Source organism: Poecilia reticulata, linkage group LG10 (genome assembly GCF_000633615.1).
Source record: "Poecilia reticulata strain Guanapo linkage group LG10, Guppy_female_1.0+MT, whole genome shotgun sequence".
Classification (NCBI taxonomy): domain Eukaryota; kingdom Metazoa; phylum Chordata; class Actinopteri; order Cyprinodontiformes; family Poeciliidae; genus Poecilia; species Poecilia reticulata.
Window position 1 is genome coordinate 14,674,505 of NC_024340.1, and position 26,863 is coordinate 14,701,367.

Here is a 26,863-nt window from a genome sequence, read left to right on the forward strand (position 1 = left end):
AATCTAACCTAAATTGAGGCAATCAGGATCAGTCTAATATTTCAACATGGGCTAAAGTTAAAGCTAGCATTAAAACTAGTACAATTAAACTAAGATTTCCAACAAATCTCACATGAGTAATTTCTCGGACAGCTACTTTTCACTTTAACTTGAGTAAAAATATATTCAGATATAGCTACTGTTATTTATTTCCATTTTTGATACACGCTTTACCCACCTCTGGACATAAATATGCTCCAGCCCTCTGCTGCAGCTCTGTGTCGCACCTGGACGGACTTCCTCCTGAGCTCGAGGTATATTTACTCGAAACTGGGAAAGTTGCCCAGACGTCTCCTGCAGGTTGAGCTCCGCCTGGGACGGGCGGGCTGTCAGGTCGCTCAGCGGCAGATAAAAATGAGAGTGGACAAAAACCTTCAAGATTGCTGAGCTGAGGAAACATTTACCTCGTTTTTACTTTATCTTTTTTAATTCTTCCACTACACCGGGAGCTGTTTTGTGGCAGCTAGCGAGTGACACGTTAGCTACTTCCGGAAAACAACCTTCACACACAGGTAAGACGAGTTTCGGCGTCGAACCGATATAAACTGCTTTTATCGCTTTGAGCAGACATGTATAGACTACTTTCTGACTGGAAACCGGGATGTGGCTGAAATTGGCGTGTGTTTGTGCTGTAAAACGAGTCCTTTCGGTGATAGAGAAGTGAGTTTCTGAGCTCAAGGTGTGTAGCAGTTAGCGCAAGCCGAGCTGAAGGTGAAGCCGTTGCTGTAGCTGCCCAGTTAGACCAGTAAGGTCCCGTTTTTATTGCCTCCTCTGTCACTGGGATCTGTCAGAGTAATGAGGAGATTAAGAGCACATGGTTGACAGTGAGTTATTTATGGGATCGGTGACAATCCCGACAGGATGGAAAGCGCTTGTTATTGATGCTGAGTTCAGTCAGAATAATAAGAAACATCAAGCTTATGTGAATTATAGGTTCCCTTTTTTTAAAACAGTTTCCACAGACTCACAATGGTTTTCATTTATAATCTGAAGCTGGATTTCCAATTACTTATCGAATGAAAGCGCTATTTCACAGCTTTCAGGGCAGAGGTGTTCAAACTGCGGCTCGGGGGCCATCTGTGGCCTTCGGATTAATTTTGTGTGGTCCACAACTGAAGTTTAAGAATGGTATAAATGCGTCTCTAATACATATGGAGCAGATGAATGCCTTGTGTTGGATTTACAAGCAATGGTTGAAGAGTTTGTGCGTTAATTTATATCTTTTAATTGTGCTTTGCGTGTAGTCTTATATTTGTTTTCATTGTAGAAACCTACCTAGCTGTCTGTCTGTCTTAAATGTAAAATGCTAGGGACAACAGGAAATGTTCTTTCATTAACCATGATTTTTAGTAAATAAGGCCAGAGAAATCCAGTGATGATTTATTTGTTTCTTTTTTGCATTCACTTATGAATTTTGGCTAAATACAACAAGGGTTTCCTATGAAAGGTTTGTGTTTTGGAATAGCTTTATCAACTTGTGATGACACCTTCAACCTTTAGGTTTAAGATTAAATTAAGATTACTGATCTTAATTTAAATGTACACTCTGAATAAATAACACATATGTGTTGTTTATTGGGTGCCTTTTTATAGAAAATTGCCTTAAAGTGAGATAATACTTCCCTTGTTTTTAACAGACAAAAATGGACAGAGTGCTTTTGTTTTATTTGTTGCAAACATCAGAATAAAGTGTTTTTAGTTTTAAATGAAACATGAAGAAAGAGACTTTGGGATTGTCCTAGTCATTGGTTTTACTTGCTCCCTGCATGCAAAACAAACAGCTGATTGAATGCAAAGCAGAAGAATTTGCCTATTGTTCCTGCAGCCTGGTGGAAAAAATGGAGTCGCATTATGATCATAATGGGACTTGTACATGTACTTTAAATTGAGGAATTATGTGAACAGATGTCAAATAAACAAGGGGGAGATTTTCACTGCAGAGTAGAACAAGAAAAATAAAGTAGAAAGAAGCTATGTGGGAAAATATTTAGAGAAACAAGTTTCACCAACACACCTCAGAGTAATCTGTCAAACTTCAGGCATGTATGGTATGGCTTAAAATCGCTCTTTAAAACTTTACTGAGGAGAAATATGGCATTTTTGTTCATTATGTCATTTAAATTAGATTTTAAAAGATGGAAGCATCTTAAATGTCTGAAGTTTCCTATTGTGATACTCCCAGACGCTGATGATTCACGGGTACCAACAGCTGTGTTTGTATTTAATTAAATTTCATGTTGCTGCTGGGAATACCAGACGTTGGCGCAACATACAGTGACACGTAGATCTCTAAAAACTGCAGTCGAACTCTGCCTCACCTGCGTTCGCAGAGGGTGCGGCAGCTGCAGCACATGTGATAGACTCGCGTCGGCCATCGGCGCTGGGCATTCGACCCGCTTTGAAGAAACGCCGCCGCCGGTAATCCTGAAAGCAGCTGGAGGATGCTGAAGGGCCGCAGACGTTTCCCCTGGAAGCTAATGCTCTCACATGATTACAAGGCTGTTCTGCTGGATGAAGTGTTGCCTTTGTTGAGTTTTAAGAACAACGTGAGACAGTCGGCTACGATCAGGAAGCATGAATCTGTGGGGCTGAATCTGTCACAATAAGCAATAAATCAATTAATCGTATGATTAAAAAACTCAATCATTTACATTTACATGGTTTATTGTTTTTCTCTTTTCTCTCCATCAAAAATTGGAGGACAAAAATCTGGTGCTTTGGTCTCAACTAACCCTTTTTTGAAGGACAGTTTTGGTTACACAGATTTAATAATTCACTTTATTTGTTGTTTTATTTATTTTGGATATTTAAAATGCAGTTCCAGTTAAATGTTCATAAAATTTTATTTTTGAGAATGCGTTCTAACGTTATCATACCGTTACCATGAAAATGATCTCAAAACAACAATATTATCGTTTATCGCGATAAATTCTGAGACAATTTATTGTCCAGGAAAATCTGTATTTATTTTGACGAGTATTTGTGTGATCTAAGTTTGGACACATGAGGGTTTTTCATTGTAACAGCAGAGATGAATAATATTTTATTAACACGACTTTCTGTTTTTGATGAGAGCCGCCGATCAGAACCAGTATTATAACAGTTTTAAGTTTTTCTCTATAGTTGAGTTTTATTTCATTTTGACTTTTTGTTTAATTCAATTAGCTTTAGTTGTTTTTTAGTTTTTATTATTGGTTAAGTCTTGCTTAGTTTTTATTTTTTGTGGTTTGGTTAAGTGCTCCGATTCGATTCCAGTTTTCTGGCCGATTATTGATCTTTTAAAAACCGACCTGCTGATTCCGATTTGGGTCGGTACCAGTTCAGGGCAGGCGGTGAATCTGTCCATCGTTTACATAGCGACTCCGTTTTGGAGCTTTAATTTGCAGATTGACTCTTCTGACACTCTGAGTGTCCATGTTTGACACAGCTGGTAATTCTATGTTATTATGGTGAAACTGCAGCTGATAATTGCCTGTAACTGCTGCAAACTCAGCTGATAAAGGGACTAAATGATGGCTTCACTGTTTCCAGTTAAATATGAAAAAATCTTTAGAAGTTTGGTGTTTTAATCAACATAAAATAAATGTCTGTGTCTAGCAATGTACCTTCACTTTGTTCTCTAATTGAGGGTGAAAAACTTTAGTATGCTTTCCTATTAAACTTAAAATCAATTGAAATTAAGATACAGGAAGTTCTAAAACATAAACAGCAAATTAATAATGCATGAATTAATAAGCATATTGATGTTTAAAAACAGTGCATCTTATCCAGTTTGGTGTTTTTATTAAATTCAGGTTCTGCAGAAACGTCTCAATTCTCAGGAGGTTCAGTCCTAATGGATTTAAAAACTCTTTGCAACAATATATTGTCTTAAATGTGCTAAAAATATATCAATGTATTAAAAGAAATGAAGAAACTTGCATTTTCCATTGAAAGTAAGATCCAAAGTGTAGGTTGATCAGAAGACCTCACTGCGTTTTTAACTTGAGTATTTATAATTTTAGGTAACATTTTCTGAAAATTTTAGATGTGAACCATTTTTGTGAATCTAAACTGAACCTTTTGAAACACTTTAGTAAAGTTGCCCCCCCACATCTCCTTCAAATCATAGAAAATCTGTGCCAAAAATGTGCAGCAACAATTCTTTGTGCCGCTATGATACAGGTTGGACCTTTCGCTCTGGAAACATTTTTATTAACATCTTCAAAATAAATTCGGCGGAGTTGATGGAAAGAATTTTGTTTGTTTGACCTTTCATGACATCTGGAAACATTTTTATTAATATTTTTAAAACGTCAGCGGCACAAACGAACATTTTTGGCAGCACAGATGATTGTGAGGCGGTGGCAACGTCACAAAACCACTAATCCTGCTTTGTGGTACAATTCTTTGGTCCTTGAGACCCTTGACTGCATTTTTTGGATATTTGTCTGCTTCATTACACCAGATTAAAACTGTTTAGTGATTAATGTGCTGCTAGTGAAACTGGAGGTTTTTCAAGCATCAGATTCAGGTATTTTGGAGCAGGTGGACAGGATTGAGAAACTCTACCTTTAAAATGTAAGTCTATTTTACCTTTTTTGCTGTTTTTAACCAGCTTCAAAGCAGAAGCTGGTTTGCATCTCATTTTTATTTCTTGCACAAGGTGAAATTGGTTTAATAGAGTCTAGTTTTTCCAGTTTTGATACCATGTGACCTGTTACAGACGTAAATGTTCCCTGAGGCTAGGAAAGACAAAGAAAGGGAGCGGACTTGTGTGTGCATGGGGGGGGGGGAGAGAAACTTGCACACACAAATTTCTTACTTGGCTTTTGTGTTTTCCATCAGTCATTTATCAGACAGTCCTTTTACCTGTGGTGGTACGACGTCAGTGCTCTGAGCTCACCTGGATAATGGCACCGATGACAGAGGCTGAACATTTTTCCCTTTCCTATCATGCTTCTGAGTTACACCAGCCCACCCCTCCCGTCGTACCCTTTGCATTCCTGGTAGCGGTGCAGTCGGAGCTCGTGCACATCCAGAGCGCTGCTGCACACACACAGCCATATTCTGATGGTCTGGGAGGCTGAGCTCTGGTTTCATTCAGGCTTCGGGCGACGGTTTAGAGTCTCGAGTTTGCGTGCAGTGGCAGAAGATATCATCTCCTGCGAGTCGCTCCAGTAACACAGAAAAGAGCGCACCCTCTTTTTTTTTGGTTTGGAGTCTGAAATCTGGACTAGAATCACAAAGATATGGAGTACGAAGGTAGTGGGAAACATTTTTTTTAACCCTTTTCACACATGCAGCATGAAAGCAACACTTTCCTGCTCTTCATTCCTATCAAAATCTTTTCTTAAGGTGGATGATTGTGGTAGCATAACACTTTCTAACTTTCATATTAAGTGGATGCTCTTCAACTCTTTTCTTTTAGAAAATTCACTTTAATGCTTCTCTTGTTTTTTTTAATTTTTTTATCCACATCTGGACATAAGTGTTAAACACGGTGTGTTTTCTGGTTCAAAAGGTTTTTGGTCTTAAAATCACCAAAATGCTCCATCATACCATTCCCGTGGTTTAATGTTTGGTCTTTTGAATCTCATTATGTTTTTTCATATACAATGTAGCACACTGTAAGGCAGTGGTCCCCCAAAGTCGAAAAATCTGAATCGTTCCACTAAATCAGAAATGTAGCTGATAGTTTTTAAAGCATTTGCAGTCTCAACGTTCACATTTTATCAGACTTTTATGTCGTTGAAGTGAAACTTGCATCATTATTCTGCACCAGAAGAAGCCAAACGTAGTAAATCCAGATGAAGACAATCCCGTAGCTCTGGTCCAACTTTGCATCCAAACAGATTTCTCTTCAGAAGTTTCAGTCAATGCAAAAGGATGTTGCTGTTGGTTGTGCTTTCATTTTATTAGCTTCCTTCATGTTTAGATGATGTTGTGACAATACTGTCAGCTGGATAAACTTTAAAACTGACCAATGGTACTTCTGAATCGAGCATAAAGACCTGCTGTTTGTGGACCTGGAGTATAAATTTCCTTCAGTCTGAAATATTCAATACTGGCAGCATTCCTAAAAGAAACCAAGGTTGAAAGTTCAAGTTTGCCTTACTGTGTTTAGCCTTCCTGATATAAATCTGTCCTCAGGCCTGAATGGACTACAGAGATTATTTAATCTCCGTTTCCTCTGACTTTATTTTCAATATTTCACTTGCATTGACATGGCTAACTTTGCGTCTTCACTCGGCAACAACATTCACACTGAAGAGTGGTTTTGTCAGTGCAGTATAGTTGCGCTTGGCTAAACAGAAGTGGAAATATCAGATTTTCTGTTCCTGAAGACGGTAATTATGCTGAAAATCATCTGGTTTCAGTGAGCAGCTTTGTTTTGTTTATCTCTATTTAAACAGAAAACAAATGTTTTTCTATTTTAGGTTAAAAACGAATACATTGCAGAAATGACATGATACTGTGAGATTTTTACTTGGTGTTATTATTTCTTCAAGGTTTCAGTTTTTCTTTTTGGGGAGGAATTACAAAGGAGATTAGGAGTTGCATAAAATCACGGTGACCGCTGGAGTAATGAATGGATCATTAGTGAAGGCAGATTGTATTTCTGGCCCATCTAATTTAAACGTTTTACACTACTGAGGTACCATGTGGTTCTCCCATAAGCGCAGGCTTGACTTCAGTCCATTTCTTTTCTGCCTCATTTCACAGAGTTTAGCGATTTCCGTGAGAAGCGGCGTGACTTTTAGCTGACTTCTAGTGAAATTCCCTTTGTCCCTCAGGAAACTTGCAGAGAGGAAGCAGCTGCAGCTTGCTGCCATATTGCTGCTGCTTTCTGGATTTGTGATTTCCTGTGCCGGTGGCCAGTGCGAGTTGAAGTGCCGCCATGGACCTCACTCTGTTTTGCTCTTTCCACAGAAAGTCAGGATGAAGACCAGGAGATAACACCGTGACTGTGGATCTATTCAACTTCAAAAATGAAGATGTAAACATCTGAAACCCATCAGCGTGAGCCGACAGTGGACTGAACTTCCTGAAACGATGGCAGCAACAGAAACCAAAACCGCCGCCGTCTCCGTTGCCAGCAGTGGGTCTGCGGGTCTCTCCTGGGCTCGCGTTTGTAAAGAATGCGGCCAGCAGCACGAGACTCAGGACACTCACCTGTACGAGTATCAGAACGAGGTGGACGATGAGTTGGTTTGTCACATTTGCCTGCAGCCGCTCCTCAGACCCATGGACACTCCGTGTGGACACACTTACTGCTTCCACTGTCTCAGCAACTTCCTCAAGGAGCAGGACTTTTGCCCCGTGGATCGGCAGCGTCTGCAGCTGCACCAGTGCCGACCCTCCAGCCTGCTGGTGAGGAACCTGCTGGACAAACTGGTGGTGACCTGTCCCCACTACGCAGAGTGCCAGCAGGAGATGCAGCGCTGCGAGTTGCAGCCTCACCTGCACAACAGGTAGGATTCTGGCTGAAATGCAGACAATTCATCACAACATATTTAGGAGGGGTGCACCGATTTAGCGGCCGCTTTCCTTAATTTTGGGAGATCAGTGACCGGCTGATACTTAAATGTGACGCAGATTTTTATCAACCTCGACAACGGAATAAAAATCAGCCGTTCTCTTCTTCTGCTCTGCTGTGAGAGGTTTGATGGACGGACCAGCCCACCGGGTCGTGTCTGCACGTTTTCCGTTAACAAGAGTCACCCCACTGTTGCCAAATCAGAGACTTTCTTGCTATATTTAGCGACATTTCAGACAAAAAAAACATTATCGGCCAAAATTGGAACCAGCAGGTCAGGCTTTTTAAAGATCAGTAATCTGCAATCAGTGCACCGCTAATATTTAGTCAATTTGAAGAAATATTTAAGATGATGTTGTAGTTCAGGAAACCTTTTTGTTATACGCTACTTAGAAATAGTGTTCACTTCTTTCCATTTTATTTAATAAGCTACAAATTACAGCTGCACATTGTATCGAATTGCAGTCAGAAACCTGATATCACAGATTATTCATTTGCTCTCTATATTTATGTCAACAGGTTAATTGGCAAACCAGGTGGTCTCTCTTGCTGCTAAATGTCCTGCACTTGATGCATAGCTTTAGTAGGTGAGATGCTAATGTTGCTAAAGGAAAATGTGGTTTAATCTATATTATTGCTGCAGCTAACAATCATCTATTATTCTCATGTTTAATGGAGCAAACAGATTTAAAAAAATGACACAATTCTGCTGATTTTTCATTTAAGCTCTTAAACCTTTTTACATAGTATTAGAAACGCATAAAACATGCAAATAAATAAATCAGTCCCTTTTTAAATAAGAAAATCATTTTGTTACAGCCTTCCTTTAGTGAAAGCTCAATAATTTGTAGCAAAGGATTAATCTGCAGCTAAAAATACTTCAAACATGTCAAAAGCTGCAGCCTTCCTGCTCTACTTAACGTCAGCACAGTGCATTTTGATCTATTGATAATTTTGTATTTACTGGTTTATATTTGGATTGCATAATATGTTTAATAGGATTTTTCTTTTACTAGTCGTACCAAGACATTTCTCCACTTGACATTTTTGCATAAGTAGAAAATGTTTCACTGCCAGATTATTTCACTTGTAACAAACAAGCTCCTATGTTTTTGCTGAAAAGTTACTTGTAAGTTAGTTTTGTCTTGTTTCAGGTGTAATGGGATATTTGCCCTGAAAACTAGGCTGAAAATACTCTAATATTGTTTTTGCGGTGCAGTTGCTACAGATAAAGCTCAAATGCTCTGCTTTTTAATCAGAGTCCCAGGCACGGTGCAGGTCGGTCTGTTTTGCCCAGTATGGTGCTTATCGCCCTTGTCACACATTACTCAGTTATTTATGAAAGGCAGGCTGCCCTCCTGCTGCCTTTGTGCAAATAACAGGGATACAAAGTTCAGGAGTGAGGGACGAGCAGCAGGCGCAGATCTCTGAGTAAATTAAGCAAAACCACATTGGAAACCTCTGCTCTGCTTTTCTTGGCACACCTTGTCCAAACCTGTGTAAGCATCCATTTCTACAGCTCCATATATTATGACCCAATTAGCGCTGTCTCCTCCTGTTATTTATAGCCTCATATTCCTGTTTCTAAGAATAAAACCTCTTATGTGGTGTCTTTGTGTTTTCCCAGATGTCCTGTTTTTAAGAGGCTACGGGAGGAAGCTGAGAAGAGGAAGCGGCCCTCCTGGAACGAAATAAAAGGACGTAAGGGTGACTGCGAGTCGTCTGGAGATGCTAAGCATTCAGCAACTCTGTCCCGAAACCACACGCGGGATCAGTCCGAGCCGGGCTTAATTAATCCTGCTTACGAGGAAATCGACGATGGTAGGGAGTCATTTTATCACCTGCTCCTGTTTTCTGTCACAACATGTTCAACATGATCACATCCTCCTCTGGCTGTTTACATAAGCTGCGTCTTTGCAACACTTGCAGCTAATTGTGCTTTTACAGGATTTTAGAAGTAAAATCGACTCTCTTTGGGCTTTACATCATGTTATGTTATTTTCTCATTAAAACACACCTTGAGTGTTGCCTTCATTCTTTCTGTTAGAAATCCTTTAATCTCCATGGCAACGCCTGGTTGGACCTAGCTCCACCTTTGAGGCGCAGCTCCTCCCCACTCAGCTCCTTCAAACTAGCCAGCAGCAATTAGCAAAGACCTGGTGGAACTGCGCATAAACTAAGACCATTATACGAGCTACTTTGATATAAGTTTGTTTGTTTTTCAGCCATTTTTTTACTTTTCCATACACAACTCAAAAAATAAAGAAAACATGAAAGACCAGACTAGTACAGAAATAGATAAACAATATTTAAATTCCCGTCAACAAACAAAAAGTGTGGCTAATTATACCTTCATTTTGTTACACAGAAGGCATAATCCAAATCAAAGCCACAGCATATTTAATGTGTATTTTTTCATATCCAAGTCAGTAGATAAACTCTTAAAAGAAAACAATCAAGCACTGTTGTATTTGTTTAGCAAATTATTTTCATACATATTTTTCTTATTTAAAAGAAGAAAACACAGTTTTAACTCCACAACAATTACTTTGCACCTGAATCCCTCTAACTGAAGTACAATTGTTTTTAATCTCAGTAAAAGTAAAACATTGTTTTAATAGAGGAGCCATGTTTTTATGACTTCCTGAAGGCGGAGTTTCAGAAAGAGCAGGAGCTTCTTAAAGAGACAGAGGCCCAATTTCAAGGCGTTAAATTACAAAATAAATTTTTTTTCATATTTAATGTATTTGTACAGTTACTTGATTGTTCTGTAAAATGGCCCAATGTGGCTGAAAACACATGAAACGTCTCGTTTAAAAGTGGACTAACTGCTGCAGTCGTTGTGAGAAGGACGGAGCCGCTACGGTTTTCAGTTTTAAATGATTCTCTTGATCGCAGGTGAATCATCAGCCTAGCTGCAGGAACATGTACCAGCTCACAGATGCTTTAACCACACAGTTTCATCATCGGAAAAACCCTGAAAGCAGACCTACATCACGGATAAACATCTGCCAACACACCTGAGCTGATTAATGTCCCTCAGATTTCTGTTCGCTCTCAGCCGTGAAAACCCAGAAAGAAAAAGAAAGACCTACACAAAGACGCCAAATCGGCTCGCTGACAACAGCTTTGAAGGTTAAATGTGCGTTTATTTAATTCAGTGACCCGGTTTTCAATCCTTCGCTGAGCTTGAGAAAGCTTCTGGAGTTTACACACAAAGCGACCACGCTCCGTTAGGTCCGGCGTCGTACGGGAAAAACGTTGAGATGGAAAATGTCTCTGCCGAAATCACTGGATAATCATTGCTTTTGCTTCTAAAGGTTAACACAGTTCTTCCAGGTAAAGATCGCCAGCTTTGAATTTAGAAAAGAAATAGATATTTAAACAAACTGTTTTAAAATAAGCAAAAATAAATGCTAATTCCTGTATTATTTCCTAAAATAATATTGGAATATAATTTTTTAAGTATTAAATAGTTTTTTTTCCTGTTTTAAGTTAGTTAAGATGACGCAAAATTATTTCCGTTTCCTAAAAAACTCTTCAATTTCTGAACTTTCTATTTATTTCTGTGTCGAGTTTTAAAACGGCTAAAATCACAAAATTTCTGCAACTTAAAATCATTTTAATTAAATACCAGAGCAAATGCTGGAGTTACTGGTGTTTTCTCCAGGCATATGAAGCAGAAAGTAAATCAGCGCTGCCCCTCCCACACCTGTTGCTGTGCACTGCTGGTCAAGAGGCTGAAGGAAAGCTTAAGAAAGCTACCCCATAGAAAACCTCCTGGTTTTTCTACCAAATATTGATTTCTGAACTCCTCCTGAGTTAAAACATTAGTATTGATGTTCCTAATTGAATATAAACTTGTTTCCTTTACATTATTTGAGGTCTGAATCCTTTTTCTCTATTTTGATCATTTTTTGTTTTCTGCAAATAAATACTAAATTTTTGCTTGGAGTTTCAGAGACGTGTTGTCATAGAATAAAAGAACAATGTTAATTTTACTCAAACATGTACCTGTAAAAAGTAAAATCAGAGAAACTGATCATTTAAAGTGGTCGAGCTGTAATAAGTTTGTCTCATGGTTATAGAAAATGCTTTAGTTTGAAGCTATGGCAAGCTGTTTTAAATAAAATCTACGCCTTTGGCTTAAACTTCTTTAAATAAAGCGACTTCATTTTAGATTTAATCAAATTAGAATCTCATACTAGACCATATTTGTAATCGTTATATTTTTTTATGTTTTCTAAACATTTCAGGCCATTTGCCATAATTTGCATTATGAGGACAGGTGATTGTTTAAGAAGGAAAAGTAAATTTTTAACCGCATTATGCAACCATTTTATGGGGGAAGTCAAACAAAGGTAAATTGGGCTTTTAATGAATTTATTGCTGGAACCAAAGGTCGGCACACTCCTGTTAAACATTACATAACCGTCAGCTGCTACCTCACCTGCTGTCCTATTACCATAAATCACTTTGAGGTGTTGGCTGTCTCCCTTAACGTAAAATTAAAAGTTGACCTTTGATCGTCGAGGTTCATTTATTTTCCCATGTAAAACTCAGTCCGACTTCTGATGGAAAATACCAAGAATTTCTTAATAATTGAACCCAAAATATTATTTTCTCAACCTTAGTTATTAGTTTCTCTTTGAAACATCAGTAGCTGACTCAAGTCCAAGTTTGAAATTAGATCTTGTCATCATGTCAGGCTGTAATTTAACGTTATCTCCTCCTCATCATCATCATTTTAAGATGACGTTGGCAGCGCTGTTGTCTGGACTCCCCCTGCCTTCGTTGCCCAGGTGCTCCACAAACACGCTGGAAACCATCTGCACCAAAACACCCGTCCTGATCCTATCCGACCAAAGAATACTCCCAGACTTTACCTGCTTCTGGAAGCAGGACGTTTTATTTTGAAAGCCATCCATGCACTGTAAAAACACACAATCCTACCAAGTATTTTTGGTTTAGCTTCTAGTAAATATCTTGCTACAATTAAAATAAGACAAAACTAATTACAAGTAAATGTTGAGCGAGCCATAGGAGCTTGTTTTGTGTTAATTCCTTGACAAAAATTTACTAGTACCATTTGTAGATTATTTAACTTGTAACAAGGGAAAACAATTCTTGTTACAAGTGAAATAATCTGCCAGTGAACTAGTAGATTTTCATAAATATTAAGAAATTAACCTAAAATAAGCTCCTATTTGTTGCTGAACATTTACTTGTAATTAATTTTGTTTTATTTCAAGTGTTTTAAGATATTTGCACTAGAAAGTAAACCAAAAATACTGGGTAAGATTTTGTGTTTTTTGCAGTGTGTAAATGCATTTCTGTTCCTAAATGTTAAATAAAACCTACAACTTTAAGAAGGGATGATTTGAAACATCACACGTAGTGATTAATACAACATATGTATAAAGTTTTACAGTGGACTTAATTTTATATCAATGTAATTATAGTTTTTAAATGACTGGACTCAGTAAATATAATGTAAAAAAGTTAATTAAACAAGCAAATGTTACCCCGGAAATGAGTTTCTAAGATACTGAGGCATCACCTTGGATAATAAAATCACAAATGCAGTGAAAAATGTTTGGAAACTCTGTTGTTTGTGTATCGGCCATTTGTTTATGATTTATGCTTTAGAGATGATGACCCCAGCTTTGTTTCTTCCTCTGTGGTTCTGCAGACAACACACCGCTGCGGTCCAGTCTGGTGGCCGAGGCCAACGTGGTGGAGCTGTTCAGAGACGAACCCGAGGAGGAGCTGGGTCTGCGCATCGTGGGAGGAAAAGACACTCCCCTGGGAAACATCGTGATCCAGGAGATTATCCGGGACTCCATAGCCTCTCGCGATGGCAGGCTGGCTCCAGGGGACCACATCCTGGAGGTGGGCCAGGTTTTTCACATGATGTCATCATCATGTCTGTTTGCAGTTCAGTTAGACGGGTCAGACTGCAGCACTCTGGGGCCGGAGTCCAGAACCTTCAGATGGGTTCCTGGTCCAACACCTTTAGTTTGATTCTTGGGATCCAGTTGGAGGCATTTTTATTTTTATTTTACTCAAGTAAGAGTAGAGATACTTCATAATAAAATTACTCAAGTAAAACGTACAGTGCAGTAAAAATACTGCTAAAAGTACTTCTTTTTAAAAACGTATCCCAGAAAGTTGCTCAACTAAATGTAACGGAGTAAATGTAACTAATTACCACCCAACTCTGATTAAATCTCAATACTTTTTTTATCAGCTGCTCTAATAGCTGACAAAGTTCAGAAAATATGAAGTTCTTTATTTGAAGCAGAATTTTACCAAACATGTAACTTATTGAGAAAAGTGTTTCTAAACTTATAAACATCTCCAGATAAAATTAAATTAATTTATTTCGGAGAAGTGAAATGTCAGAGGAAAAAAAAAATATATACTTCATAGCTAAACAAAAACAAAACTTTCATATCCAGTTTGAAAAGGACAAAGTTTATTAAATCCTAACTCCAAATATGTCCCACATTATACATGTTTACACATCTAGTGAAAATGATGGAATTAAAGGAAATATAAAATAACTGTAAACGTTTTAAGGGCTCAAACTGAACATTTCATTACGTTTAAGCCATTTATTTAAATAATTATTATTCCGGACTTGACGGGAACTTTATCTTTAGCAGGAAGCAACATTAGTAGATTATCACCTCGTCCTCGTTTGGTGACGGGTTTCTTCCTGCCTGATGTGGTTTTTCAGCGTTTCAGTGGAAATGTTTCCAATCTGGGGCGGAGGAGGATCAGGAGCGTTTCCTCCTTTACATCCACGGTTTCAGGTTTGGCTTCAGGCAAAGCCAGAGAACGAAGGTGGAGCCAAACCACAGCTGGAGCAAACCGACAGAGACACAAACATGACAAATCATTGTTTCTTCAGGCCTGTCACAATAATCAATAAATTAATTCATTTTATGATGAATGGAAACTCGGGCTCAATAATTTCCATTTGCAACATTTATTGTTTTATTTTTCTCTCCATTAAAAACTGGATGATTAAAGTCTTCAGTCTCAACTTGCCCTTTTTATGCCAATTTTGTTTAAAGAGACTTCATAATTCACTTTGTGTTGTTTTTGTTTATTTATTTTGGATATTTAAAACACATTTCCAGTTAGACTTTCAGAACTATTTAAAGTTTGATCTTTGAGAAGCCATTACCATTATAACACCTGAAAATGGCCTTAAAAAAACAATGTTATCGTTCATCATAATTTCTTCTTTATCGTCCAGTAAAATTTGTTTCTGTGACGGGCCTAGCGCTTGCATCAGAAAAAAACCTGAACTGGATTTCTCAGAGTATGAAAGTTTACAAAACTTTTCTAAAATCTTAAGTTTTCAAGGCTGTCTAAACTCCTTTCATCTGTTTACAGGCCAGTCATGGTCCATTCACTCCTCACAATAGATCCATCATAAACGTCTGATTCATTTAACACCAATAAAGAAATTACATGAAAATGCTCCACAGTTCGGTGGATAACCTGCAGAAAAAGTGCACTAACAGTGAAAGTAAGAAAGCAGATAATTTCCAGAGAAAAGCGTAAACTGAAGAGAGGCCGGGTTGTGATCTCTCTGCAGCAGCAGGAAGGTCGGTGTTGCTACATGTTCGGAAACGCTGTAATCCGTTGAGCTTTCTTTGCTTACATGATCCGTGTGTTTAGGAGGGAAGAGACTGATGTAACATGACTGCATTAAAGGAGAAAAGGGGGATTAATAGATGATCTCCAAGATAAAGGATTCCTTACTTTGGATCGTGATTAATTCCTAAATAAATACCCCAATGTGTCTGACTGCTGGAAACGCAGGCAGGATTCCCGCCTATGTGTGGGAAACGCTGCATAGCGTGACACCGCTCATCCCAGCCTGGTTTTCAATGAACAATTTCAAACTGTACTCTCGGGATAATGCAAACACTGTTTTCTTTTTAAGTGAGGCAATGGGGGACAGCAGATATTCGAGATTAACGAGTTTTATCGCCGTGGTAACGGGGCGTGTTTACACCAGACACAAACGCGTCACTTCAGAGCGAGCGGCCTCACCTGCCTGGTGCAAACTGCTGTTTGGATTTCAAAACAGGAAAAGTAGCGTGTTGTTTATTTTTCTCTACTGGACATGTTTGTTTTTATAACAAGACATGTAAAGTTTTTGTTTAATTTTTATTTTGTTGTTGCTCCAGATTTAAATAAAGGAAAATAATTAGAGGTTTTAACCAGATATGTTAGTTATTCCTGATTTCTACCTTTATTTACATACAGTAGAGGGGAAGTTTATGTGTATCACATTTCAGCAACAACACGGTTCAGTTATTTACACGACACTGTAACCAGATATGAAACCATCAACAAACTCTACATTTTGTCAGAATCGCCAAGAACAATTATAAAATATATTAATCAAACTCTGTTCTAAACAAGTAGGGGTTTGTCCTTCATTTAAATAAACTGCTTTTCTGCATCTTTCAGTTTTCTGGAAGTTTGTGATTCATAAAAATTATATATTTCCAATTAACTCAAACTCAAGCCATGACATCATTTATTTTCTGGGCTTTCTCAGATTGTTAAAGGCAACACGTAAACTTCTGAATTTGAAGAAATTAATAACTATATATCTAAAAAATACTTTGACTTTTCCAGCTTTCAGCAAACGGAAATACATTTTATCCTCCCAACTAACACACAAACAATATTATAATTTATTGCAACAATTACTATAAAAATTTGTTATTGTGACATTGAGGTGCAATGTTAAATCTGAAAATTAAAACGCAAAACCGTGGAGGGAAGAGTTTTTCAGGATGTGAAACAATGGCTGCTGCTGTTGAGTGAAGATTTAATCGCAAATCTCCTGAAGCTCAATTAACTTTTTATCCAGACATTGACTCACGATGACAAATATATCTGGGTGATAAATTGTCTCAGAAATTACCGTGATAAACGATAATGTTGTTTTGAGAGCATTTTCAAGTAATGCAAGAAAATATTCTCAAAGATCAATAAACTTTAAATTCTAATGAACATTTAACATTTTAAATATCCAAAATAAACAAACAAAACAAGAACAACAAAGAAAATAAATTATGAAATCTCTGTAAAAGTTGAAAACTTTTGTTGTTTAGTTTTTGGTTTTGTGCAAATGGAAATTATTGAGTTTGTTTTAATTGATTATGTGATTAATTGATGTATTGCTTGTTGGGACGGGCCTGCCTCTGCCTGTATGTCTTATATTTAAGTTTCCAGTGGGGATAAAGTTTTAACCTCAGTGGGATCACAGTTTTCGGTTGTGTTGTTTCATCCTGGTGTCCCGTTTCCAGGTGAATGACGTCAACCTGGCTTCGGTTCCCCACACTCGGGCCATTACGGTTCTGCAGCGCTCTCCGCTCCTGCGGCTCACCGTCATGCAGGAGAAAGGCTTCAAAATAAGAGACCAACGCTCGGATCATCACCCCTCCACCGCCGCCGCCGCACCCCAAGCCCCTCATGGTTCCCACGGCAACGGTCCATCCGACATGCACAACCCTGGGAAGGTCCTGCACGTCATGCTAACGAAGACGTACCGCACCGAGCCGCTCGGCATCAAACTCATCCGGAAGTCCGACGAGAGCGGCGTTTTCATCCTGGACCTTCTGCCCGGCGGCTTGGCAGCCAAAGACGGAAAACTGAGGAACAACGACAAAGTCCTGGCCATAAACGGACACGACCTGATGCACGGCACCCCGGAGAGTGCCGCCATGATCATACAGGTTGGGAATCAGCTGCTGTTTTCTGACTCGGCTGCATGTTTGGACCTGCAGCCTCTGTAGCGACTGGAGGTTTTATGGATTTGGACTGTAATTAACTGAGCTGCTCAGGAACTGAGACGGAAACCAGCTGAAGTCTGACGCAGCTTTTATTTATGTTTACTTGAAAGTTGTCCTTAAACTAGCAAACTTAAACCTTCCTCCGTTCTTTCCTCCGTCCCTACCAACCTACTTTCCTTCCCTCGGCTCTTTGTTGCTTTGCGTTCGGTCTTCCTTCCTTTCCCCTCTTAGTCCTGTCCTTGTGTCCTTCTTTCCTTTTCTTTACATTTTTCCCTCCTTACTTCCGTCCTTCACATCCTTTCTCTTTCCTTCCTTTTTTGCATCCTTCCTCCCTCTGCTTCATCCCTCCATTGCTGCCTTTCTTCATTCCTTACCTTTCTTCCGTCCTTCTTTTCTTCCTTTTTTTCATCCCTATTTTTTCTCCTTCCTTTTTGGCATCCTTTCCTTTTTCCTTTGTTTACATCCTTTCCTTTTGCATGCTTCTTTCCTCCCCTCATTTCTTTTGTCCTACCTTCATTCTTATTGTCTTGTCTGTCTTCTTTGCATCCTTCCATCCAGTCTGAATTTTAGTTACCATAAATTCAAGAGGTTGAATTATTATTGTTCTTATTTTAAAAGAATAATGTAAAGTACTGAAAACTCTAAAGTTGAGTCAGGATAAATAGGGAAATTTACCACAAAACATGTTGGAACCATATAAATATGTATAGTGGGCACACACTCTTGATGCATTCACTTTCATTTAAGATAAATATGACAGTCAAATTAAAATGGAGATGAACTTGAGGTATAATGATGAATGCGCAGGTTTCAAGAAAATTGGTTACAGAGACCAGAATTATAAGTCAAATCTAAAAAACGACACCAGGCGACAAAACTGCAAAGCAAATATTATTAGAGAAAAAACAAATTGTATATTTAGGTGTCTGATATTGCCACTACTACATACAGAGATTTCTGCTGAGGTCTGATCAACACTAGGAATATTTATAATAATAATATGTTTACCAGCTGCTTACTGATGTGTCAGACTATTGGTTTGCATCAAAACAAATGTTTTTCTTTTGTTCTCTGTGATTTTTAGAACAGTGAAAAGTGTGTGAACTTTGCTGTGCTGCGGCCGGCGGAGAGCCCAGAGGAAGCAGGCGGCAGCAGAGAGGTACAACACAGCCGAGGAGTGAGAAGGGCCCCGGAGCCGCAGTACTTCAGGCGGCAGACCACCTACCTGAAGGTTCGACAAAACAACATTTATGGTTTTACTCCTTTTCTATGGCTGTGAAAATGCAGCAAAACCAGGTTCTTGTGTCAGAAATGACAAGACGAGCATTTTTACCAAAAAATATGTTGGGTTTAACTGTTGGGTAGTAACTGAGTGGTTCCTGTATGTACATTAAACATTTAAATTGTAAACAGGAAAAACATTACTGTTGGATAATTGTGAAGAAAATACAGCAGGAAGAAGGAAGACGAACTCGGACAAGTGTGATGGGATTCCTTTGCTTCGGCTGATAAAACAGCGAGAAACTTATTTGGTTTGCAGCGACACGTTTGCTGAGGTTCACATACCGAGGAAACCAGCCGAGGGCAAATCTGAACACCTTCAAATTATCTTTCAGCTGGAAAATAAAATGGATGTGCTAAAATATTTATCATTACTCAAGTAAATGTAACTAGTTATTACCCAACTCTCTGGATTTTCTTCTCACAGAATGAAAATCAAACATGTTTTAACCAAAATTCACACCAGACACAGACCTGCAGTTTTTAAGTTTCATGTTATTTTTTACATTTATTTAAAGAAACTCATTTGAAAACATTTTCTTTTCTTTTTTTTTTTTTTTTTACTTATATGAACTATTGTTGTCTTCATCCTTAAAATAGCAAAGTTTTTACATAACTTTATATTTTGGTCTGTCTGATTTATGAAATTTTTAAATATTAAATGATTAATTTGATCAGTTATTCTGTACTTGAGTAGATGTTTACCAAATACTTTTTTACTCTTCCTTGAGTATTTTTTTAGACGTTACTTTGACTGGATATGTTGAAGTATCGCTACTCTTACTTGAGTATAATTTTTGGGTACTCTGTACATCTCTGGATTTAAGATTAATCAATCATTTCAAAAAATGCCTCCGACTGGATACTAAGAGTCAAACTACAAGTGTTGGACCAAGAACTCATCACAAAGTTTTATATTGAAAGAAATTGATTTGGAAACATTTTCTTTTGTCTGATTTTGTTATATTTTTTATTTACATGAATTATTGTAGTTTTGGTTGTTAAAATACCAAAATTTTCACTTCACTTTATATCTTTGTCCATCTGATTGTGTAATTTCTAAATACTAAATGACTAATTTGATCACTTACTCAATACTTTTACTCTTGAGTAATTTCTTGGCTTCCTTCGACTTCTACATATGTGGTGCTGCTCCTAGTTGAGTGCAGTTTTTGGGGGACTCTGCCTCCTCTGTTGGACGGTAAAGGGAAAAGCGATCCCCCTCCAGTCGGGGGTGAGAAGTTTTCACCTGCGTTGGAGATGAAAGCTGTGGGCCTCCCTCTGTCCTGATCAAAAGAGTCGGGGTGCTGCTCTCTGCCGCCGTGGGGCCGCTGCCTTCTTCTTGTTGTTGTTTTTTGGGTTGTTTCTCTGGGAGGTGAGAGGATCAAAGCTGGTAACAGTTAGCTTTCGCCTGCGGAGTTGAATCTTTTCGTCTTGCTTGGGGGGGATGGGTTCCCTGCTGTGGGGAGGAAGAACCCCGCCTCCCCCGAGCTTCCCTTCTGACAGTTTACAGACTCCGTGGAGCAGCGAGAAGGCTGCTTGAAGTTGTCATTTTCCACACATCTTTTCCACTACGAGAGCCGAGTGTTGATCCTCACACTTCTACCCTTTTACCTCTCAGCTCCGTCTCAAATGTTTCACATTTGTTTCTGCAAGCGGCCCTCTAAACGAGATCCGCTGCGTCAAAACATCCTGCTAAATGATTGTAATTTATGAATTTGTGTGGCTTGAATCCTGAATATTTTTGTGTTTTCTTGGTTTGTGTTATAGGATCCACCGGGCGGTTTCACCTGTCAGGAGAAGACTGTGAGCCTGAAGAAGGAACCTCGAACATCTCTGGGCATCACCATAGCTGGGGGCAGGGACTGCCGCAGCAGGCTGCCTGTTTACATCACGAGTGTTCAGCCAGTTGGCTGCCTGCACAGAGACGGCACCATCAAAAGAGGTAGAAGACCGCATCTTGTCCCGGGATTCTTACGGTTTCACGTAATGACACTTAAAAAAAGCCAGAAAACTGATTAAATGTTTTTTTTATGTGGAAATGCACAGGAACAGTTTGCTTTGAGGTACCGAGTGGGTGCTTTTAGATACTCAGATGGAAACAAGCTGACATAAAATTCCCGTTAAAGGGGATCTATTAATCAAAGATGACTTTTTACATGTTTTATTTGCTTCCATGTGAGTCTCAACTACTTCTAAAAACAGCTCAATAGCTTAAGAAAATGTGTAAATAACTGTTTTTGTATCTGGAAAATGAGCCAATTGTAAACCCTCCCGATAGTTGAGTCACATTCAATGGGCACTGCACCGTTACCTAGCAACCCCAGCGGAATTCCATCCGTCACCTAGCAACCCCAGCGGAGCTCCAGCACGTTTGGCCCGCTGGTACCTTTTTGGAAAAGATGAGTTTGTTTTTTGTTGGGTTTTTTTGTTGACTTGCCATCCAGAAACCACTTGCTACATTCTTGCTGGTTGTGCAGGAGGCTCCACTTTTGCTTTTCAAAGATGTAGGGTTGTATAATTGCACATCTGCTTGCAGCCGTTTTCATGTGTGAGAATAAATATTGAGTTGCGGGGCGTGGCCAGCAGCTTATTCGGATTTAAAGTCAGAAGAGGCTCAAAATAGACAAAAAATCTGATCCTCTAAGAATAACTTTATGCGAAAAATGTAAATATGTTTTGTATAGACCTGTCCTAACCTGTTCAGGGTTAGGATAGTTTTCCACAGTTGTGTTTATGAGTACCAAAGAAGTTCCACTCTATTTGTAATTATTGTTTGCACATTACACAGTATCATCTGAATCATGACTCATTCCCTCATAATGTCACCTCACAACATTTTTCTCTGACTGCAGCCCTGCTGCTTTGTTTTAACTCTGAGCTCATCATTTCTCACTTTACCAGAGGAAAAACAACCAGAAACTCTTGTTTGAGCTTTGACTCTAACTACATCAAACACGATAAATTTTCCCAGAAGTTACTGCGATAAACAAGTTCATAATGCACGTTCTTGAAAAGATCAATAACTTTTAATTTCTAATCAGCAGCTAAATCTGAAACTGGAAGACATTTTAAACATCTAAAATAAATAAAACTACGGAGGTTTTGGAGTAACAAAAGTAAATGCATAAATATAAAAGCTCCATCTGATTTATGTTAGAAGTCTTTGTAGTTTCCTCTGATTCTTGGCTTTAACGGCGTCTGTCTCTCACTCCGGTTTCCTTCTGATGAGTGAAGTGTTGGCGGTGTTTCGCTAGCAGCTTTCCTGGCCAGTTGTTTGGCCATCAAAACACCAGTTTAGAGACTGGATGCTGGGTCTGGACTGGTCCTTGAACTGCTTTTGTGTAAAATCGACAATAGGTTGTATAGGAAAAGGGCTATTCCGTCTTTTCATCCTGCCTCCATTCAGAGGAGACACAATGTGTGGCTCAAGAGCCGTAAACATAGAGGATGTGAGCGAAGAGGAGCCGATTCATCAAACCAATCGGCTCAAACTTTGGGAAAATTAACATTTATTTTGATCTAATAAACTTTAACTTCACCAGGGAATGGTTTGTATTAGGGCTGAAACTAATGATTATTTTAGTAATTGATTAAGATGATTGGTTGCATAAGAAACAATTTACATTTTGCAGATTTTTCATTTAATCCCCTTTTTATACAATGTTGGAAACGCATTAAAAGATGCAAATAAACAAATTAATTGCATTCTTAATAAGAAAATAAACATTTTATTCCCGAAAATGTATTAAAACTATTCCACTTGATTGGGTAAATCATATTTGCAAAGGTTTTTATATACATTTATATAACTTTTGTCAATTTTAGCTTAATTACTGCTCTGAATGTTTTTACAGCTAATGGCCCTTCAGTCTGTATGCTCCAGTTAACGATTAATCAATTACTGCACATTTAGCAGTGAGTACATGAGGTTGATTGACAGCACTAAGCCTCTCCTCCTGGCTCTGATTGGTTGTTTTTGGTTGCATTTCTTCAAACTGCAACTGTAGCTCAGGAAGGAGGGAGAGGAGATTGGTAATTTCACAGATTCTGTCTCACAAGATGGTGGCAGTTTCAACAAATGTGTAGAAAAAAATATTTTTTATTAAACTTACACACTGGCGCTTTAATGTTTCCTGAAGATGCTTGGGAGCGGATTACAGAGTTGGATTATTCAGACGAACAATCACTTTGTGTAATTTAGAGAAAATCTGTTGCGCTTTGAATTAGTGAACTTCCTGCTCATTAAATGTTAAACGTCCTCAGGCGACGTTCTGCTGAGCATCAACGGCGTCGATCTGACGCAGCTGACCTACAACGAGGCCGTGTCCGTCCTGAAGGCCCAGACGGCTCAGGCCCAGGTGGTGCTGCGCGTCATCCAGACGCTGTCAGACAGCGCCGAGGAGGACGCGGAGACCGGCAGCAGAGACGACTTTGACCACATGGACGACCAGCGGGACGAGATTCGGACCTGGACGCCGCTGTGGACGCATTGGCTGGGGCTACCGAGGTAAACCACTAAACCCAGGAACTCTGCAAAAACATAGAGTATTACCAGCTTCTTCTGGTCCAGTTTCTAGTACAAATATACTACTAGATTTAAATTAGAGAAAACTTGTAACCTGGTAAAAAGTCTTAACAGTGAAATAATCTGACAGGGAAACTTGAAATTTTCATCAATATTAAGGAAATTATTGACTAAAGACAATCTCCTATATCTTGCTGAAAGTTACTTGTAAGTTAGTTTTCTATCATTTCAATTTAGTAATATATTTTTTCATAAATATTAGTGAATTATTTACTTAATACATGTTTAATTTTGTCTTATTTCAAGTGTACTAAGATATTTGCAGTAAAAACTAGACCAAAAAATATTTGGTAAGGTTTTGTATTTTTTGCAGTTTTCTCTATCCTTCTATTAAATAAATTAACAATAAAAATTTGCATCGTTTAAATAACAAATGATGCAAATAATGAGGAGAGAAAAAACAGGGTTCTCTTAAATTAACATTTTGTGATGAGGTTCAATCTAGATGGACAATTTATAGCAAAAGAGCAAAACAGGAGAAAAACTTTATATGTTTAAATGACAGACTGTTCAATTTTGTGAAAAGTTGCACTAAAAGTGTTATTACAGGTGTTATACACACCCTTTCAAATAAAGTTACCATTTTTTTCTGTCAGGCAAAAGTTTGAAATCTTCATCGCGTTCTGCGACTTGAGGCAGAATGTCGATTCGCTAACGCTAGTTAGCGCTTCAGGCTATTGCTAACTAGCTGCCAGTAAGCATCTGTCATGGATAACTTAAAATTTTATCCCCAGTTAGCTGAACCTGTAAATTTCTGTAATGACACAGGTCTTAAATTTCATTCATAATGGTCTTAAAAAGCCTTAAATTTGAGTTGGTGAAACCTGCAGAAATCCAGAGCCACAGTGGAGGAGCTGCAGAGTTGCAGTGTTGATCACAACGGATGCTCTCCCGTTTGTTCAATCTATTTTTTTTTTGTATGAAAGAGTGCGCTTTAACTCTGACTTTGTCCCTCAGTCACATGCACTGGTGCAGGGACATCGTCCTGCAGAAGACAAACAGCGAGAGCTGGGGCTTCAGCATCGTCGGGGGTTACGAGGAGAGCCATGGGCAGCAGCCATTTTTCATTAAAACTATCGTGCCTGGGACGCCCGCCCACTTCGATGGCCGTCTAAAGTAAGTAAAAATTCTCTACTTGAGTAATTTTATACATTTTATTATGAAGTATTTCTACTCTTACTTGAGTAAAATTTCTGGATTTTCTACCCACTGAATGAAAATCAAACATGTTTTAACCAAAACGTCATGAGGAAAAACGATCTTTTGGGTGATTTTGTTGTTTTTGTTACTTATACGAATTATTGTCATTTTTGTCCTAAAAATATCAAAATTTCCATGTTTGGTCCGTTTGGTGATGTAATTTTTAAATATTAAAATTGAGTAATTTCTTCGATGGCTACTTTTTACTTTTACTTGAGTATAATGTTTGTGTTTTCTCGCCTCCTCTGGTGTGGAGACTTTTGCTCTAAAAAACAACATTTCTCTGTAAAATTGGACTTCGCCCACCCGTTTCTGTCCAGGTGCGGTGATGAGATCGTGGCGGTGAACGGCGCTACGACGGTGGGGATGAACAACTCCTCGCTCATCCCGATGCTCAAGCTGCAGAAGAACAAAGTCACGCTGACTGTTGTGTCCTGGCCTGGAAGTTTAGTGTAATTAAGACAAACTTTGTCTCTTTTTGTGTTCATGTGAGCATTCACAAGTAGCCCTGTTCAGCTGCATTCCTACTGAATCTGATTCTTTTTGTTCAGAACGTTGTACATAATCCCAGACCCGTCTGTTAAAGCTGTCCTGTAGAAACTGGTTGTAACACTAAGATGTACAAATCATAAAAATCTAGTCAAAACTAACTAGAAGGATTCAGTTTTGATGACTGATTCTAGCATCCGTTGCTAGTATAAACTCTAATGTAGGATCCTGACTGTAGACAGATGCCAAACAAATGAAAATTAAAGCTCCTTTTGAACATGATGCAAAATATTTCTTTATAATCTGAATAAAATCAGAGTGTTACAGAAGGTGGGTTGGGTATTTTCCCAGCAGTATAAATGTTCATTTTTATTAAAAGAAGCAGGTAAAATTACAAACATAGAAGTGTTGATGGTGTAATAGTAAAATGTGACTCATGTACAGATGATTATACAAAATTTGGATTAGAAAACAAATTTATTCATTGTTTAGGCTCTTATTTTTTAATTTAATCACATTCAGGAACAACAAATAAGTAGCAAGCAGTTCTCCTCTTGATTTATTTTTCCTAATGAAAGTGTTGCTAATCCAACGTTTATTTTTTAATTTTATTTTATTTTTCAACATCCGAGCTCTCATTTTTAGCACTGTATTTATTTCCATAAATAGTTAATCTTGACAGACTTAAAGGAAGTGGGTGCCTTGGAGGTATTGAAGGACAAATAACTGCCTTAAACTGTCTCTGTACCAAAACGTGTTAATAAATGCTGTTTGTAGATTTAACGTGGCCTTGCCTGCATCCTGACGGAGGCAGCTGTCGAACAACAAAGTGGCTTTTTGAAATATAAACCAAGTAACCTGTAAATAATAATCCCCACTCTGTTCAGTTTTGTCCAATAAAATCATATCAAATCATGTTTTCTTAGGATTCATTTTGTAGTTTAATATGTTGAAGTCAAAGAAATGTTGTTTCAAAGGAATAAAAAATGAGAACATATGCGTGTTTCTTTATATCCCTCAGATGGGAAGTGTAATATGTATGGAAGCCCTTTTGGGTCAATTCTTGATTCAATTACAGCTTCATCTTTTGGTTTACATCTTTACTCGTTTTGTTCATCAATAGACAGAAATTTCAGATTTAAAATTGACTGTCGGTTCTTTTAAAATTTGGAGAAACAAAAAGGTAAACACTTTCATCTTTGTCCTGTTCATTAGTTCTTACTCTGGCACAAATTAAAAATCTAAATTTCTGATCTAACATGAGAATGTGTAAAACTTCCTGGTGTATTGATACTTTTGGAGCTGTGCGTCTTGAACTGTTCAGAGTCTGAACTGCCCAGCCTGCCCCCTAGTGGTAAAAATATGTACATTAAATAAATATGAAATGTTTGCATATTTTCACACACAGCCAGATCTAGACTGGGTAGGATTCATGTAATTCAGAACATTCTTATATTTGAGTCTTCATATTTAGAGGGTTTTTAACATGTTTGGATTAATTCTGATTTTCAAATACAGCGTCTTTTTTTTTTTTTTTTTTTTTTTAGCATAAAAACTTCTTTAAACAAGAAAAACTATTTGCTTCTGTACACTGATGTACAATCCATTTGCAGTTTATTTAGATTTTCATGTAAAATCTTGGTTATGATTTCTAACAGAATTCTAATTGGAATACAAGCTGGCCCACAGCATCACTGGTCCTCTACCTAGGTGGGCATGAGTTGCTTTTTATGGACAGACTGATGGGGCTACACTGAGAAAATAAAAGTAAATTATGAGAGAAAAAGTATTATGACAAAGTTGCAATACTACAACTTTATCGTGTTTTTCTCGTAAACCTGACTTCATCCTTGTAACGTAACTTTATTCTCATATTTTTTTAATACTATGACTTTATTCTCAAAGAAACGACTTTTT

General features: G+C 38.2%; 1 protein-coding gene across 1 annotated transcript; it reads left to right on the forward strand.

Annotated features, from left to right (window-relative positions):
• Window positions 1–249: 249 nt before the first annotated feature.
• On the forward strand, window positions 250–25,943 carry lnx2b (ligand of numb-protein X 2b). Its single transcript, XM_008420787.2, has 10 exons — window positions 250–551; window positions 6,952–7,493; window positions 9,186–9,379; window positions 13,251–13,450; window positions 16,903–17,331; window positions 18,473–18,619; window positions 20,440–20,614; window positions 22,936–23,179; window positions 24,215–24,373; window positions 24,778–25,943. The coding sequence occupies exons 2-10, from the start codon at window positions 7,075–7,077 to the stop codon at window positions 24,911–24,913; spliced, it is 2,103 nt and encodes a 700-aa protein (XP_008419009.1). The 5' UTR covers window positions 250–551; window positions 6,952–7,074; the 3' UTR covers window positions 24,914–25,943.
• Window positions 25,944–26,863: the final 920 nt, after the last annotated feature.

Bases quoted from the DNA above. Each gene is read 5' to 3' on its own strand.
- lnx2b (XM_008420787.2), top strand. From the start codon at position 7,075: ATGGCAGCAACAGAAACCAAAACCGCCGCCGTCTCCGTTGCCAGCAGT. The intron at 7,494-9,185 runs GTAGGATTCTGG...GTGTTTTCCCAG, and splicing joins CAGCCTCACCTGCACAACAG to ATGTCCTGTTTTTAAGAGGC. The intron at 20,615-22,935 runs GTAGAAGACCGC...AAACGTCCTCAG, and splicing joins AGACGGCACCATCAAAAGAG to GCGACGTTCTGCTGAGCATC.